General features: G+C 42.4%; 1 protein-coding gene across 1 annotated transcript; it reads right to left on the bottom strand.

Annotated features, from left to right (window-relative positions):
* Positions 1-2,498: 2,498 nt before the first annotated feature.
* On the bottom strand, positions 2,499-17,407 carry scinlb (scinderin like b). The gene is made up of 17 exons (XM_062987345.1): positions 17,342-17,407; positions 14,761-14,946; positions 11,411-11,565; positions 10,147-10,308; positions 9,847-9,996; positions 8,785-8,874; positions 8,558-8,690; positions 7,699-7,787; positions 7,269-7,484; positions 7,039-7,172; positions 5,968-6,058; positions 5,407-5,577; positions 5,124-5,298; positions 4,203-4,318; positions 4,028-4,105; positions 3,820-3,880; positions 2,499-3,724 (listed from the first exon to the last, which is right to left on the bottom strand). The coding sequence occupies exons 2-17, from the start codon at positions 14,939-14,941 to the stop codon at positions 3,564-3,566; spliced, it is 2,163 nt and encodes a 720-aa protein (XP_062843415.1). The 5' UTR covers positions 14,942-14,946; positions 17,342-17,407; the 3' UTR covers positions 2,499-3,563.
* Between the last annotated feature and the right edge of the window lie 1,662 nt (positions 17,408-19,069).

Genomic DNA, 19,069 nt, shown 5'->3' with positions numbered 1-19,069 from the left:
TACTCGAGTAAATAAACATAACAGTGTATTTATAGAAGTATTTTAGTCTGAACTTAAGTACAAGCTTGTAAAAAACTAAAGAGAGACCGAATATATTTCTCTGTTTTGTTTAGCTTGTAGTTTTACACCAATACAAATATCCCAGGATTTGGTACCTCAAATTGAACCAAAATTATATTTATTCGTGTATTTATTCAATCATTTACATTCACTGACCATTTTCAGTGATTCTTGTGATATCTTTTATCACACAAAAACACTAGACATTTTAGTAGCAGTGCTAGCTCAGCATTTCAGGTACCGGACCAGTAATCTGAAGGCTGATGGTTCAAGCAGTTCGGGCCCTTGAGTACACAAACCCTCACTTGCTTAAAATGTATTTGGTCACAACTGTAAGTCACACTGGACAAAAATGACCGCACAATGCCTTAAATGTAAATGACAGGATGCTTATCAATCTCAAAGCAAGACCCCTTAAATACAGTGACCTGAGCTGTACTGTTGTTGTTGCATGTTGCTGTGCTGTACCAGCATTACAAGCTGCTTCTAGGGTTAGGTGTCTGTGTAGGGCAGTCGTAGCTCAGTGGTTAAGGTATAGGACTAGTGAAAAGGTTGCCGGTTCCCCCCACTAATAAAAACGTACACTAATCTGCACTCAAAAATACATCATGATTGTTTTAACGCTCCCAAACCATACAGTTCCAAAACGTCCATGCAGGAGGTCCATATGCACTTAAAAGAAGGTACAAGTGATAGCAACTAGCAAGATGTAGAGACATATGAACAGAAAAGGAAACTCTGTAGGTCTGATTTATGGTTTAATATCGTAAAACACTTTCTGGACATGAATCCTCACCAATGACTCGACCAATCAAATCACAGACCTTCATAAAGCCAAAGACAATAGTTCAAAACTTCATGATGGAACAGAAGACACCTTGGGGGTTCTCTTTTAAATGTTAAATGGCATTTTCTAAAACCTTTGCATTGTATCTACATAAAATAAATGAAGATCTGTCAATCATGTCTGCAGGGCAGTCGTAGCTCAGCGGTTAAGGTACTGGACTAGTAAAAAGATTGCCGGTTCCCCGCACTACTGCAAAATTGCTACTGTTGGACGCCTGAGCAAGGCCATTAACTCTTGCCTGAATTGTATTCAGTCATAATTGTAAGTGGGTTTGGATAAAAGCGTCTGCTAAACGCTGCAAATGTAAATGTAAACGTTTACATGCCCAGCTGCCAGATCTCAGCGATGATGGGCTAGCTTAACCTGAGTGCCCAAAAACACTTTAAGCACACACATTTAAAGCAGATATAATTAACAATAACTGAAGTGGTTTAAACTTTTTGCTCCTGCCTGAATAGCTTCGTACATCTGTTGACACACTGACTTGAAAAAAAGAAGCTGAGTTGTGTTTGAAGGTGAGAAGCGTCCATATTATTGCCTTCAGGTCCTCTTCAGAAGATTAAACTATGACCCTATGTGTTCCGGTGTGGTCTAGGTAAGAAACAACATGGTTGGAATCCTTGAGAGTCCTGCAACTGCATCACATGCTCAAACAATACAGAAATGTTGTGGCTATAACAGGTACCAATCCTCTGAAATAAGCAGCATCAGTCTTTAAATCAAGGCCTCGTCCTTGAGAAGGAGACTCTTGAGTCTGTGTGGCTAAAATTATGCTGCACTATGAATTTTTCAGGCAGTGCTTTAAGCTGGCAGGAGAACAGAGCCAGCGAGAGTGGATATTCCGCTGGTCCGGCGCCAGGAGAAGAACCTCCTTCAGTTTAGATTGTGTCCCGTAACACCACGGCTTCAGAGTGCAAACTGTGACACATTTGCATATTTTATACAATCAAATCTGCATTTATAATTAGCCCGAAATAGACAAATTTGGGCCAGAAATGCTGGATAGGAATCAAAAAATTGTGTTTCAGCCACAACAATTGCTAACATGTAATGAGTCAATTATATAAAGGAAATTACATGCTTCTAGCAACAGTTTAGGGAAGGTCCTTTTGTATTCCAGCTTGGTTTACAGAAATTCCCTAACATCAGCCCCACTCAACAGCTTTGGAATGAACCGGAACATCAACTGAGGCTTTCTTGACCGACATTAGTGAGAACCTTCTAAAAAGATCACATAGAGGTCTCTCAGTATACCATTTGTTTTGGTTAAGGATTTCCAATAAACTCATGGTCAGGTATCCAAATACTTCTGGGTTTTGGAGACATGGGATTCTTCCTGCTTCTAGTTATTGTCTGCATTCCAGTAGATGGATTGGCTACTCTGATTGAGTAGTTAAATGCTGGCCACATCTTTTCACTGAGAGCCATTCTGTGTTAACCCACCTTGACCAGACAGCAGAGGTCACAATTGTAACTCGTACGACCTTGTCCCTCCTTCAGGCACAGCCCAGCCAGATCGACAGCACTGCCTGGGATTCAAACCTAAGAGCTCGAGCTCTGGTAAGTATTTTCGAGTCACAAAAATCAGCGCTTGTTTTTTTTTTATAACAGAAGTATTTTTATTTAAAGCAGAATAAAAACGTACACTAATCTGCACCCAAAAATACATCATGATTATTTTAAAGCTCCCACACCATACAGTTTCAAAACGTCCGGCAGGAGGTCCATATGCACTTAAAAGAAGGCACAGGTGATAGCAACTAGCAGGATGTAGAGACAAATGAACAGAAAAGGAAACTCTGTAGGTCTGATTTATGGTTTAATATCGTAAAATGTTTTCTGGACATGAATCCTCACCAATGACTCGACCAATCAAATCACAGACCTTCCTAAAGCCAAAGCCAATAGTTCACAACTTCATGATGGAACAGAAGGCACCTTGAGGGTTCTTTTTTAAATGTTAAATGGCATTTTCTAAATTCTTTGCATTGTTAAAATTTAATTAAAAAACTATTATTTGTTTACGAGTGCAGGCCGCACCTTCAAGTAGTCAATAAGGAGAAGGGCGGGGAACTCCCTGGCTCCCTATTCGCCCCTCTTCCTTTTTTGTTTAGGAAAACAGGACGTGAAGAGCTTGGGAGAAAATTGGGAGGACATGGGTGCGAGGACTCATTAAGGACGAAGAAAGGGAACGCTGGGTAAATGTATAGGCAAACAATTAAGAGCTGGGAGGATTTTCAGATGTGTATTTTCTCCCAAACCGTAGTTATTCCATATCTTAGCTCCGTTTAGAAATGAAATCATAATAAAAATATACAGGTCTATGGCAAAATAGAGCTTGCTTGACTGTTAAGAGCGTCACGCGTCCCAACAGCTTCTAATTCAGGACTCATTTTAAGTAATATTTGAATTACATCTTTCGACCTGTTCCAGGTACTTTCTAAAGAGTGCAGTCGAACTAGCCCTTTTTATAATGGCACAGAGAATTTGAACAGTAGCATTGATTTTTTTTTTTTACTTCATCTGTCAATGGCTTTACATCCCAGCGTTTTTCTGAAGGGATTCTCAACAACATGGCAACACACAACATAAAGCTCTAAAAGTGGCAGTAAGTGCGACAGACGCTTAGTGCAACCAGCCATCAGGAGACTCCGATTTAAAATTTTGCGCGGATCCTGTCCAGAGGGTCGGTGTCCCACATGTGGGCGTCCCACGCCTGGAACCATCCGGTGAAGGTGGGCGGCTCGGCGCCCTGCTTGATAGTGCTGATAGGAATACCACGCCGCCCGGACGGGTCAGAGTTCACGTACTCTTGAGCTGCGGAGGGAAGAAAAACAAATCAGAGACGCTGTTTGTGACGACGTGGTGGAATCAGAATCAACGCAGGATTGAAGAATAAAGTAGAGTCGTACCTATTTTTGGTGCCCCGGTCTTTTCCACCTCGTTGGCATCCTTGCCAACCCAAATTAAGATCTAAGAATAAGAGAATCAGGGTTAGACTGGGAGTCTAATAATGATCAAAACACAAAACCCTGACAAGACAAAACAACGTTTGATGTTCACCACCAAACGCCACTGAAATTCCGTGGTGTAAAAAGACGATGCAACACGTTCACCTACCTGATCCCAGGTATCTAGCAACATGACGTCATCGGTGGCCAGATCCGACTGACTGAACTCGCCTGGAACCTCCTCGACCTGTCGCACATCCAAACATGAAAACACATCAGCCCTGACGTCCCGAGAAGGTCCTGACAGACGGACCGATCATCAGAACCGGATCCGATTCACTTACCGAAAGGCAGCCGGTCTTGTTGGAGCAGCCGAACAGGCGAGGGGGTTTGACCATCGTCTGCAGGGTTTTGGAGGTCTGATAGTCCTTCTTCCCTCCCAGAGCAGACCAGAATCCAGCTGCAGTGAGACACAACGGGAAAGTTCACATCTCATAATAACATTCAACAATTTACTTAAATGGAAGGCAGGAGTGGATCAGTGGGTCACGGATCAGGGACTGAACACTTGAGACGAAATCCAGGGGTTCAAACCCAGCAATGCCAGTCTGTCACCACTATCAGGGCCCTGAGAAAGGCCCTTAATTTTCAGTTGCTAGGACTGTATGCTGTCTTAACTGAATGTAACAGAATCAATAACAGGACTAATACTGCCCCCTGGTGTTCAACAGCACTTACAACACTCTTTCCACGATTAACATACTGTACATTATATGGCCAAAAGTCTTGGGACAGCCACTCTTCTGAGAAGGCTTCTTACAAGTAGTATGTCTGTGGGAATTTGTGCCTGTTCTGACAAAAGATGGCAGCGTTTATATGGCTGGACACTGATATTGATGTTCCGATTCATTCCAGACCTGTTGAGTGGGGCTGAGGTCAGGGCTCTGTGAAGGACACTTGAGTTTTTTTATGCTGGAACTGGGAAGAGCCTTCCCTAAACTGTTGCTGTACAGTTGGAAGCATTTAATTTCTTTTATGTAATTGTTTTTTATTTATTACACCTGTTTGCAAGTGTTTAGTAATAAATTTAGTAATTAGAAGGGGAGTCCCAACACTTAGTCCATATAGTGTATCAGGTTTATGTTATTATTATTATTATTATTATTATACAGTAATGCTGGCGTGTGGCTCGTCAGGTTCGTATTCGGCCGCTGTTCTATGTCAGTTCATGAAAACATAAAGACCCACTGAGAGTGGGTACTGACCTGGCTCTTTGCCCTCAGCTACATCCGTGGCTTTTCCTCCCAGGAAGGCGGTGACATGTTTGGCAGCACCCGCTTCCTCCTGACTGGCACCGACGCCCCTCCAGACGAACAGGGAGTCGGGCGACTTCAGCACAAACACGTCGTTGGTGTTCAGATTGGAGGCAGACGGAGTCACCTAGAAAGAGACGGATATGAGTTAATAATTCTAAATTCATTTTTAGAAATGTATTAATATACAGGGGTGTCTGTTTCTCGAATCTCTTACGTGACTCTGCCCACTTACCTCTACAGCTCGGGTGGCCTTGGCAGTGCTGGTGCGGATGTGGAAGAGGCGGGTGGCGCCAGCCGCGCTCTGCCCTCCTGTGCGGGACGTTCCTCCAGTGTGGATGATCATGGGCTTCCCCTTGAACAGGCTCATCAGGTGGGGCGGCTCCTGATTCTGAGAGACCCGCACCTGAACACAAATACACAGATATGAAGATCCACAGACTGGAAGGTTGCTGGTTCGAGCCAGTTTGCACTGTTGGACCCCTGAGCAAGGCCCTTAAGCTTTAATCTCCTACATTCTGTTAGGTCACAGTTGTAAGTTACATGTTTCAATTTACATTTTTAATATTTCACAATGTCATACAGTATGGAGACTTGTCTAATAAAATCAACACTGCCCCCTGGTGTTCACTAGTATTTTTTAAAGCATTTACAAAGCATTTTTGGAACCCTACCCAACCTTTAATCTCTCAGGCTCGGCCAATGGGCTAGCATTGTTAAAAACATAGCAAGCCGTGCTAAAAGTACTCCAGTAGCTTCACAACATGGTTCAGAAAGCCCTTCAGATGACACTGACCTGAACTGGAGCCCCACCCATGGAGTCGTCCAGCTGTACCGTGAGGAAGGCAGAAGCAGCCAGCTCATCCTGAGTGCACTTTAATCCCTGCCTGATAGAACACATGGTAAAATTCAGAACATCAACCATTACAAGCAAAACACAAAATTATATGATGCTAGAACCTCCCGATGTTCCACAGCATTGTACTTTACACAATACTAATTAAATACAATTTTACGTAAACACTAATCCATCCATATGGGCGTTAAAATATAAAAATAACAACAGCAACAAAAAGAAATAGCAATAATATATAAAAATAGAACATAAAATAATTCTATGACTGCACGGTGAGTTCGGTGGCTTTTTAACCTGTGTATCACCGCCCCCAGTGGACCACAGTGGTACTGCAGGGGCCCATCAAAATGCATTAAGCCCACAACGTTCCAAAAAATCCCCAGATAAATGTTAACTTGACTGATTATTTTTAATACTTGCACTTTGCTTATCTTTATTCAGTTATATGCAAAAGATTGGACACTCCTAGGTGACACAAAGGCAATGTCAATCCTCTACATAGCTTATTTAGATTTAGTTTAGTGCAGAATTCATTTGTAATGAATGAATTAATTATACTGGGAAAAATAAAACATGCCCTGTTATGCTTTGTCTTTTTAAAATTATCTTTAATTCACATATTTTAACTTCGATAATCAGTGTGAGCGTGCATTAAAACGTGCAGAACTAAAAAAAATGAGCTAATTTAAGGGTCAGAAAAACAAAAACATTTAACATCTGTAATTAAAATGTGTGGTGCTATTATATTTGTTTCTTTTTTTCTATTCATTTAGATGTATCCTTCAAAGATTTGAGCACATTTAGCAATTTCTTGTGCCTGATTCCAGCATCTTTCAGCATGTTGGATACATATTTATGAATGTTGGACGTTGCATTTTGGCTGTTTTTTAATGGTGTGAGTCTGAATCTATACGAACTTCTCCACTTAAGCTTTATCGAGATGAGTTCCAGCCTTTGCTCCTTAATTCCCAGTGCTAAACTGAATGTAAGTTAAACTTGGTGATGAATTACCAGGTGTAGATGATGTGCTGCTCTCGGCTGCCCTGTTTGTAGCTGTACAGGATGATGTAGCAGTCTCCTCCAAAGAACTGACCATAGGAAGCGGGATCCACTGGCACTCTCGCACCGCCCTCCACACGCCAGATCTAAATCAGTAAAACCAGAATTTGCTGGTAAACAGTAATTATAATAAAGTGGATTAAAAGTCCATGTTTAGTGACAGTCGTGCAGGACGTCGTTACCTGAACTTTCCCAGATCCGTCATCCACCATGTTGTGCTGAGCAGCCATGGCCTGGTTGGAGTGCAGGGTGGAGGCATCGAATGGGACCTGCTTCACCTTCGCGATTTTGCCGATAGTGTACGGTGTGCTGGGACCTGTGGTCTGGTCCTTATCCCTCCAGTTTGAGAAGAACTGCTTGAACAGAGTCGTCTCGCCCCCTGCAGGCAGAACCTGGATCTGCAGGGACAGAAAAGCAAGCGGGATTCGTTTACCTACAATAATCAGGAGTGGTTATAACAACATCCTCAGAGGTGCATGTGAGGAGAATAAACCTGCATAAAGCAAAACAGAAGGTTTTAAGCTTCCATGATCTGTTAGCTGCATTAGCCAGTAGCACACTGACGTTCCACATATTACAAAGCAGGTTGAATCGGCGGCCTGGTTCTCGTACCTGTGTTTTATTGGAGTAGTTCTTTGATTTGATGAATTCTTCTGCCGCCTTCATGGCCGCCTTGCGCTCGCCCGCGTTGGCGTTCGGACCTTCGGAGCAGAACGAGATCATTTTAGCAGTGGATCGATCAAATAAACAAATCATGCAGCAAAACTGAACCTAGGGCATAAGAGCTACGTGGTCGAAAGTATGTGGACACCCTGTTTTAGCTACTGAATTCATATGTTTGAGCTAAAAGAGGTGTAAAAGCAATTAATCAATTAAATAAACAATATGCTTTTAACTGTGAGGCGGCAGTTTAGGTGAAGGTCATTACCTGGTGTGCAGGAACTTTAGTAGCCTGCATGGAGTCCTAACTTAAGGGTTATGGGCCTTGCTAAAGGGCCCAACAGCAGCAACCTGGCAGTTGTGGGGCTTGAACCTTCTGATTACTAGTCCAGTACCTTAACCACTAGGCTACAACTGTCCTCAAGCCCTCAAGCCTAATGAACATATATGAATTGGGATGAATTGGAATACTGAAGGCCAATTGGAACTGGAATACTTTGGATAAAAGCGCCACTAAATGCTGTAAATATAATGTCATATTAATGCAGATGCTTTTGGATGGTCAGACAAGCTTATGATCAGGTGTCTACATACTTTTGGCCATATATAGTGCATGTTGGCCAGATTCGGGGGGGATTTTGCAAGTTAAGCATCATAAATCATCCCACATTCTAGGCCTCGACCAGCTGGTTAATGAACCCATGTTGCAAAGTCTCAAACGTCCAAACGTTCCCTCACGCAGCTGAGAAGATGCAGCTGCTACCAAAACCATCATATGGATCAGATGTAGCAGGATCGAGGTGCACCACACCTTTCCAAACAAAGACGTTGTTGTCCACGCCGTTGTCCAGGATGAAGCAGTCGTTGGGTGAAAGCATGTCCTGCTTGAATGGGCTGGACTGAGCCACGACCGACGTCTTCATGGAGCTGGTGGCGTCGGAGATCTGCACACGGAGCAGGACGAGCACGTCACACACGGAACCGGATCATCGAACATGTAAATAAATAAATCTTTTATACCCTGAGGTTTTTATTTACCAGGTAGAGCGCTCCCTTCTTCTTGTTGGAAGTTTCGATCTTCTCGTCGTCAGGTGTAGCCGGAGCGATGCTCGGCTTGGGTCCGAGAACCTGGAGGAGAAATCAGGACACGCAGACGCTTTTATCCAAAGCCGTTTACAGCACCGTGACAGTATAATATCTAAGCAATTGAGAGTTAAGGGCCTCGCTCAGGGGCCCAACAGTGGCAACCTGGCGGAGGTGGGGCGTGAACCAGAGACCTTTTGATTACTAGTCCTGCACCTTAACCACTAGGCAACAACTGCTTATCCAAAGCAACTTACAATCATTTCTGAATACAATCTGAGCTATTGAGGGTTAAGGGCCACGCTTAGGGGCCCAACAGTGGCAAACTGGCAATGGTGGGGCTTGAACCAGCCACCTTTCGATTACTACTCCAGCACCTTAACCGCTAGTCTACAACTGCTTATTCAAAGCAGCTTACAATCATGACTGAATACAATTTGAGCTGTTGAGCGTGAAGGGCCTCGCTCAGGGGCCCAACAGTGGCACCTTGGCGGAAGTGGGGCGTGAACCTGCAACCTTTTAATTATCAGCCCAATACAATAACTGCCAAACTAGGACTGCGCCAGCAGCTCTGATGTTAATGTAAATTTATTTATTTCGATTTCATGTTCATCACCGCTGTATCCTGGTCAGGGTCGTGGTGGGTCCAGTGTCCTCGGAAACACTTGAAACAATGAAGTTACACGTCGGACAGAATGCTGATCCATCGCAGGGTCTCATCCACCCCCCTCAGACACAGCTGAGGATTCAAACCCTGGATCACTGCAGTAGTGGGTTAGTGGAATTTGGATAGTGCTGTCACTTCACAGCAAGAAGGGCATGAGTTCGATTCCCCTCGATTCCTTTCTGTGGAGTTTGTATGGGTTTCCCCCAGGTACCAAAGACATCGCACTAAGTGTGTGTGTGTGTCTTGTGATGGACCAGGGTGTCCGGGGTGTTTCCTGTGTTTGGCCCCATGAATCGGATAAATGATAAAGCAAAGGTAAAACAGAGGATGAAAGAATGAATGTTCCTCACGTTGATAATCTCTTGAGGTTCTTCTCCCTCCTCCACCATGTGGACCTTGGCTCTGCCGTTCCTCTCGTTATCGCGGATGTCGATGGCCACCTGAGACGCCTTCACCTTCTCGAAGCGGTTACACTCGCTCCCCGCCCACTGGTAGATGTTCTGCAAAAGAGTCGAGCCACAGACGGGAGCGTTAAAATAGATTTAAATGAAGCAAAAGGTTTAAATCCGCTGGTATAAAAAAAAAAGAATCTATTTATTTATTACACAGTCTGTTTATATATTTATTTGTTTGTGAATTTGGGACGTTACCGCTCCCAGGTCGATGATGAAGCAGTCCCCTTTATTGAAGTTGGACCAGGACATGTCCACTTCGGTGGCCCGGATCACTCTCCTGCCCTTCACGTGCAGCAGACGCTTGGCGGTCATGTCGTTGGTCACCACGTGTTGGAAGCCAGACGCCACACCGCCTTTCTGTACAGAGGACCGGAGGAGGAAACGGTCAGCGGAATTATACTCACTGATAATTACAGCACGGTGCAGAGAACCTGTCAGGCTTAAAAGAGGAGACGTGTCCTGTGTATCTGTCAGTCTCAGAAAAGAAGGTGTGGCCTCTGTACCTGCCAGTCTCAGAAAAGGAGGCGTGGCCTGTGCACCTGCCAGTCTCAGAAAAGGAGGTGTGGCCTGTGTACCTGTCAGTTTCAGTAAAGAAGGTGTGGCCTCTGTACCTGCCAGTCTCAGAAAAGGAGGTGTGGCCTGTGTACCTGTCAGTCTCAGTAAAGAAGGTGTGGCCTCTGTACCTGCCAGTCTCAGAAAAGGAGGTGTGGCCTGTGTACCTGCCAGTCTCAGAAAAGGAGGTGTGGCCTGTGTACCTGTCAGTCTTAGTAAAGTAGGCGTGGCCTGTGTACCTGCCAGTCTTGATTTAAATCATCAAAACAGCTTTAATTGAATTGATTTGAGATTTAAATGCATTTTTTATGCATCAGATTTTAAGGATACATTGAGATTTGCACTGAATCCGCTCAGAAGAATTGTGCACGTCTATAAATATTTGAATATTAAATATATTATTTTCTATAAAATATTCTTTGCATCTGCTCTGAAAACAAAGACCGTAAGAGCACAATAAGCCACCGCGGCCGAGCTGAACCGAAGCCTGCAGGAAATGAAAAACAGACGCTCTGTGCTCCAGTTCTTTCTGTCGAGGCCAGTAAACATTCTGCGGTAAAGAGAACTGGCGCGGGGGCCGGAAAAAATGCTGCGTGCTTGAGTCAGAAACCCAGTGTAATTGTTCCTTTGCATGCTCGTTCTAAATACCAATAAGCTCGACGTAAAACTGAGAAGAATAGAGAATAGTCATGGACACACTCACTAACACACCAACTGTTGTTGCTTCTGGAAGTTTGCAGATGCCATCTTTAGGTGGGGTGAGATGATGATGGGACAGGACCCATAATATTAAAATATTTCCCAAATAAAATAAAACATTGAACTGTGTAGGGATGAAGTGTGACGAGGTGGCATCTGGATTCCTCAGTAAAGCTTAGCTAATAAAAAAGTGCCGTCTGAATCCCACCTGGTACTTGATGCCAGATTTGAAGTAACCCAGGAAGGTGAGAGACTCGTTGTTCTGGACCTCACGGAACTGGACCGGTTTCCCACCCAGGAAATCGTCCAGCTGAGTGGCGAAGATGGCTGCAGAGCCGCTTTCATCCTGAGAGCACTCGTTTCCTAAAAACCAGAAGGAAATAATGTGAATAATGAGAATTTAGGGCGTCGGTTTAACATAATCTATATATTTTAAATGTCTGTTTTATTTTAGGGTGTCACTGTTGCTTCACAGCAGTAAGGTCCTGGGTTTGATTTAAAGAGTCAAATTCTTTGTATGTGAACATGTACAGTACTTGGTGAGTAAAACGATTCTGATTCTGATTCATTACAGAGTCAAATTCCTCAAGAGAAAACTTGAACTTGGTGAACAAACTTGGTGAACAAACGATTCTGATTCATTACAGAGTCAAATTCCCCCTCCGTCAAATTCCGATTCTGATTCTGATTCACTGAAAAATGACTCCAGATGATTACAGATACTGAACGAATCAGACGTTTGTTCAAGTTTCGTGTCTGTTTGTGTTATTTGAGGCCTCCTGCTCTCTCTTAGCGGCTTAACGGGAACCGGACGGCATCGCAGACGCAGTGAATCATCCCTCAACCCTCCGCCTGGAGAGCAAATCCTATAAAACCCACATGGTGACCCTGGAAAACGACGTGGGGGAGGGTAGGAATGTTCCCACTCGTAGTTCTCAGGGTAACCCCTTGTTTTCGGGATCAGACTCGGACCAAGAGGATGAATCAAGAAGGGATAACACGACTGTCCTGATGTAAAAGACGGACTGGAATGAAGTGAGATTAAAGCACAGAACCCACAGTGGAAAATAAACTAAACCTTTTATTAGATCTTTGATCAGAATTAAACAGGAACTGGCCTGACTGGGAACCAACAAAACACAGCTTTCTCATTTAAATTCCTTTTCCACCAACTTAAGAGCACATCTCTATTTCTGGTTGGGCTTCAAGAAGGAGGTTATAATGCACTATGTGGCCAAAAGTATTTGGACGCCTGACAGTGAGCTTGTCAGACGCCCCAAAAACAAACTGTATTAAAATAGAGCGACCTCCGTGTGATCTTATTAGCTAGAACAACAGCCGCTCATCTGAGAAAGCTTCTAACAAGACTTTCTGTGGGAATTTGTGCCCTTTTAGTCAAAAGATGGCAGCATTTGTATGTCTGGGTGCCAATGTTGCTGTGCTGGTTCATCTGTTAAGTGGGGGTGAGGTCAGGGCTCTGTGCTTTTCGTCATGCTGGAACAGGAAAGGGCCTTCCCTAAACTGTTGCTGCAAAGTCGGAAGCATGTAATTCCCTTTATATAATTGATTTATTACACCTGTTAGTGATTGTTGAGGCTGAAACTGACAAATAAATGTAGTAAATATAATAAGCGTCAGTTTCATGTGCGCTGATGGTAACGGTACATCAGACAGGAACCTGGTGCTCAGTTACAGAAGTGAGTGAAAGAACTTCTGCTTCTCATTCGGACACTGATGGTGTAAACAGTCTGATAAAAAAGACTATACATAAAATAAAAAAGCAGGTTTAAGGATGAATGGAAGAACAGTTTCGCAAAAAACTCCAGACACTTAATGAAACGCCTTTCCTGGACTCTGGGGTCAGAGGCAGGGTCCGAGCGAATGGTCAGGCATTGCGCAGCACCCTGGAGTTTTAGATCGTGACGTCAAAATTCTGTGGTCACTACGATTCTCACGCTGCGTACATGTTCATATATTTTGTTCAATAGAAAACAGAAGTAAAATAATCAACTGAATAAAAGTGGATGTGCTGTTTCACCGACTGTTGTGTAAATTCAGGGAGTTTCTGCAAACCTGTGGTTACAAAACTAGTGCTGACAGAAATACTACAGAAGTTCTGCAGAAGATTAAAATCTTAATATATCAAGATTTATAGAAGCACCACTGTGATACTGACCGGACTGACAGATACTGATAGTCACGCTCTGCTGTTGAAACCGTAGATCAGAACGGAATATCACAATTAAACCAAAACAATAAAGGATTTCATTCCAGAGCAGATGTGTCAGATCCCCACAGTTATATTACATGCTCCTGTTTTTCTTGTGCATTTTTATTTACAGTGCATGATAGAGGGAAATTCTTGACTACTACTACTCCCGATCAGGGAGGGCCGAGGCCGTCATGCACCCCCTCCTCACACTGATCGCTTCTTTTCACCTGCCAGGGCTGCAGTGTTGCGTGTGTAGCGCCACGCACTGTCATCCGGGCAGGCGCCTCAACCGGTCAGCAGAGGCCGCACTCGCACCAGAGCAAATGGGAACCCCTGTTTCAGTCATCGTCCCTCCCACTACAGACACAGCCAATCACAATGTTGTGATCATTTGTCTAATAAATAAATAAATCCTAATAATAAGGGAATCCTATGGACTTTGTAACCAACCCGAGCACCTAAGAATAATAAATCACGTTTAGGTAAAACCAGTTACTACAATCAGATAATCAGATTGAAATATATATTTAGTTTAATACTGAGTTACATATTTTTACACTGATAAGAGTTTATAAAGCGAATTCTAAAACAATATTCGAATAAATATCTGAAAGACGAAGCTAAATGGCTATTCTTAGACACAGCTGATTTCGGACTTGTTTTTGAGCAGGAGTTAAATGCAGTGTGGCATTTCAGAGATGATTCAGATGTTTGAGGTTTGGAAACGACTTAATACTGCAGTGGAATATAAAGCACTGAAGTGTGAAAATGTGTAAACCAACAAGGCCACATCCTTCCTCATCTGCAGGGCTGTGAAATAGTATTCGCCCCTTCCTGCTCTACTCTAGGTATTTTCTGTGTTGCCTACTTGTCACACTGATGGTTTCAGATCCTCAAACAAAAAAGTAAAAAGGTGTTGGGATTTTTTTGCCCTGAATTAATTAAATGTTCATTCCAGTAATGTCTTTGACTAAGAGTAAATGTCGCTTGTAGATCTCAGGTACAAATAAGTAACAGATATGCAAATACAGATAAAATCTAGAAGGGGGTGAAAACTTTTTCACAGCCCTGTGTAAAGACATCTGATTAATCAGCACCTGACACACAGCACTACCACCAGCCAGGAGTTAATCCGTATTTGTCAAGGGACAGTAAACACTTGACGAGGGCGTGTTAAGGTTCTTGCAGTTGCACCACCAACGCCAATTACAACAGTTCCTGACTTGCCAAATAAAACAATGCACACGCACCCAGGTCTTTAACCCAAACGTCTACATGTACCACCTCAACCAAGGTCAGGCCCACCATGGCATCTGGACCACAGCTGAGGACGTGCTACCACTCACCCAGCCACATGTGGAGGGCGTAGGACGGCGCCGAGGTGGTGTACAGGAGAAGGTAGGCATCTCCGGTGTAGAAGTTTCCATGCAGGTTCTTAGGAACCGGCTTCAGGTCCATGTTCTCGATACGCCACACCTGCAGACCAGGCTGCTTCCCAGCTGTAGTAAACTCCTTGTGGACCACCATGATGCCTGCGAAGGGAAGGTTTGAAAAGTTAATGTGTGAAGATGTTTAAGGAAAAGTCACCCGTCCATATCCCGTTCCCCTGTCCTTCACTGGCACCAAACACGTCTAGACTACAGCAGGGACTTCAGAAAGCTGGAATCAATTCTAGTAAACTGGAATTGTGCATTTGTTCCCTGACTGGTGTTCTAACACTAAAGGTATCAGCTGTTTTTGACACCTACTCAAAAATGGCACCAACTGGTGCTGGTAATTAGAAGTGATGTTCCCACCACATACATACTATCCCATCACCACAGCAGACTAGAACTGGTTTTTCTATTGGCTGATGTCTAATACCAGTGCCAAATGCCTCCAGCTGTACTGGTTTTGGGACCTGCTTTCAAATCGGGCACCAACATTTGTCCATTATTGTGGAAACCTAAAACAAATCCTTAAAAGTTAGGACAGTATTTAACTGGCGAGTAAAAACAGAACACAATCAAAGACAACAAGACCTGTTTTAAACAAAAACAAGATACAAAGGGGCTTAAATATTCCTCAATGGTTGATGAAAATCTATTTGGGTTTTTACTCTCTACAGTGCATAATATTATTAACAGATCCAGGATATCAGGCTGAAAACCACTACTGAGCCTGTGATAGACTTGCATCAATCCCCACCCAGAGGTCAGCGCTGTTTTTCTTATGACAAAATAGAGCATGATGAATAGACGAGGCTGGGACAAGGCTGGGATGATGCATTCCAGTGCTTTAATTATCATTTTATTGGTTTGGCTCCGATCACTGAGAGTAAAGCTGTCATCATTCCTCAAGTTGTCTTTCAAGTTGGTAGAAAATGACACGGAGCTAGAATGGTGAGTTCTGTTCGTTCCTGGTTGGTCCAGTTTGAGTTTTTAATGCCTCTTTCTTCAAGTCTTGGACTTGCATTTTGCAGGCATGAGATCTGGATGAAAACAAGGCCATCTACCACTGGAAAATCCACTGAAATATATTTTTCTTATTTCACTAACCAACACTGAATACAATACTTCACATACAGCTAAGATTTAGGCACAAGTAAAAGGTCTTGGTTGCACCACCAAAAAAAAAAAAAAACAGCAATGTCAATTACAACAGTTCCTGTTTTGCAAAAATGAGCATGTATCTCTCAGCCGTTCATTAGGTGTGCCGTAACAGGCCAGAAACAGTGACTAAGTGCTGGTCTTGCACCACCTTTACCAGCTGTGCCATCCTGCCACACAAAACAACCCAGCAAGTATACATAAATAATCATTAACATGTGGGTACCATGTTTATAACATGATTAAAAGGTGGAATAGAAACAAGTCAGTCCAGCTTTGTGATTTCTAGATACTTCAAGGTGTTCTTTATATATTATTACCCAAATTTTAAATAGTAAGAATAAATAAATATAATACAAAAACTGGCACAAGCTGAACGTTTGTGAGGAATAATTATATATTTACTACTATAGTTAGCACTTTTTTATACTGTGCGTCACAAATGTGTATTATTTGCTTAATTAGCTTAATTAATTCTGCCTTTTTATTTGCTAAATCATGTTTATTAATTTGTATTTTGGATAAGCGCTGGAGTCAAATAAAGAGTGGAGTCGAATCATAGAATCCAATACAAGCAAGCGGAATCACATAGGAGTCGACTCTACATTTGCAAAAACGAACCCTCGGCGTTTAATGCCATGCATGAGATCTTTATTAGACAAACTGCACTTGGAACAACTTTATACATATTTGTTAAATGTTACGGGTTCCATCTAACTAACAAAAAAAAATTGTTTTTTGCAATAGACAGTAAAAAAAAAAAGATAAACTTGGCTGAAACGGACTCATTTTGCGACTTCTGCACAGACTCGTTAGAAATAACACAGTTTTAATCAGGAAATCTTTCAGCCAAATGCATTCTTCCACAGAAAACGATAATGAGTGCAAAATTCATTTAAATCCCCTGCAGGCTACAGTACAGAAACAAACTACACTGAAAAGAAAATGAATCATTTAAATCCGCCTTTATATCCATACGGGTTTGAACATGCATGAGCAAAAATGCACCAAATACAGTTTGCAATTGTGCTGTTATTCCAAAACTGCATGTTAATACATTCTTAACATTGTTTGCAAAACGAACTAGTTTTTTTGTTGTTTAAATTAAATAAACACATCTGTATAGCCAGGAATACATGCGTGCACCAAAATGCACAGAATGCATCTATAATAGTATGCAAATCTTATTCTGTATAGGTTTATGCTATAGTCCTGTTCATGCAGCACCAGAAATTACGATGCAAATCCGTGTGTGCAACCTTAAAACCAACAGTGCAATACAAACACACCAGCTGATAATAAATAAACAGTATTTTAGGTACAAAGTAAAGAGACCTACCTTGATAAAGCTGCAGAACAGTGAGAGAAAGGTTGAGATGGAGGGTTTGGGCTGCACTCGGTCGAGTTTCCTGTCCAAACTGAGTTAGATTGCAGGGGGAGAGTCTATATGCACCAGCCCTCCTCTATCGTGTGTGTAGGCGTGTGTCAGACTGGTAGGAGCCCTGATCAGAAATGGACACTTATTAACTTATTAACTATAACAATAATGATCAAGATTCATCTGAATGCATGATATTCTGTACTCAGGTCAGAAATTCTTTAAAGCAAAACACCTAGAAGTAATGAATGGTAATACAGTAGTAATTATATCTATAAAACCTTTTCGCAGAACATATTTACTGTAGATAATTAGTGGCAGCCCATACATCTTATGCAAATAATAAAGCAAATGATTTTATGCACCATGTTGTGCACATGTAGCCTAGTGTTTCTAGTAATCAAAAGGTCGCTGGTTCAAGCCCCACCACTGCCAGGTTAACACTATTGGCCCCCTGAGCAAGGTGCTTAACCCTCAATTGCTTTGACAGTATACTGTCACAGTACTGCAAGTCGCTTTGGATAAAAGCGTCCGCTAAATGCAGAAAATGTAAATGAAAAGGTCCAATCCATTTTAAGACAGCACACAATTGCGAACATTCTAGATTATCTGAATCTTTTAATAATGTTATGGACTGTAGATCATAAGGTACAACATTAGATGTCTCTTTTTTATGCTGTGGATGAAAGCGCCTACTAAATGGCACAAATGAAAATGGAAATGCAAATGTACGTACCAGTAAAAAAACAGTTCATGATTCACTGCTTTCTATTTTTATGTGATTTGGAGAATTTGAGTTTATTAACCGTTTTTTTCGTTAATGCCAATACTGGCAATAATGCCAGTAACTCTGAAGCTGAATGTTTTTGAGGTGAAGGAATGGGCATGGACATAAAAGAGGGTTCTAGCTATTAATTGAATTCTGTAGGTTACCTGGATGAAAAGTGTGTGTGTGTGTGTGTGTTATCATTTGTAAATCAGTACATTGGGGTGTGGGACATATTGAGCATTAAGTATATATTAATTTTTTGGGAGGGGACGTGTTCTCCCAATATATATTGTGATTATGGCCTAAATACAAAACATTTGGAGTGAGGCACACCTCAATTACCTATTCATTTGCCCTACGGTGCAAAACCACAGACGTGAATGTGCAAAAAGCATGTCCACATTAACCGAACATTTGTGTAATTTGTGCTTTTATACAAATACTCGATGTGGCAGAAGAAAATATTGGAGGTTTTTAGATTTCGGGACGCTTTACAGAGCTCCAACATGGAAAACAAATGACCTGACAGTATGAAAACATTCTGCTCATAAGCACAGGCATGTAGAACTCATGCAAATGACCAAAATATGACCACACATTTTCACTGGCATCTATTAACAGAAGGATGTAAGAGCAGGTTCGTACCCAAGCACACTCGGGCAGATCCTGGAATAACATAATAACATACTGCTTGTTCTGTAGAAACAGGAAGCAGATGCTGATTTGTTTAGCTGGCTGAGTATTAAAAGCAGCAGCGTTCGGTGGGATTCTGCTTCCCTGGTGTTGTTTTTACAACCCTGTGTGTTTACCATAATGCTCCTGGCATGAAAGCCGACCTAAAAAGCCGTCATTATGGTGCTAGAGAGTTTCAGGTTTGCAAATGAGATGTTAAAAGTGTAATATTAAAAAAAAAAGTACCC

The sequence above is a fragment of the Trichomycterus rosablanca genome, chromosome 25 (genome assembly GCF_030014385.1).
Source record: "Trichomycterus rosablanca isolate fTriRos1 chromosome 25, fTriRos1.hap1, whole genome shotgun sequence".
In the NCBI taxonomy this organism is placed as follows: domain Eukaryota; kingdom Metazoa; phylum Chordata; class Actinopteri; order Siluriformes; family Trichomycteridae; genus Trichomycterus; species Trichomycterus rosablanca.
This window is presented reverse-complemented; position numbering and strand designations above follow the sequence as displayed.

What these genes read in the sequence shown, in the direction of transcription:
- scinlb (XM_062987345.1), bottom strand. Translation starts at nt 14,941, where the DNA reads ATGGTGGTCCACAAGGAGTTTACTACAGCTGGGAAGCAGCCTGGTCTG. An exon ending in AATCTGGCATCAAGTACCAG is followed by an intron (nt 10,309 to 11,410) that starts GTGGGATTCAGA and finishes TCCTCTGTACAG; the next exon opens with AAAGGCGGTGTGGCGTCTGG. An exon ending in CAGCACATCATCTACACCTG is followed by an intron (nt 6,059 to 7,038) that starts GTAATTCATCAC and finishes GTGTTCTATCAG; the next exon opens with GCAGGGATTAAAGTGCACTC.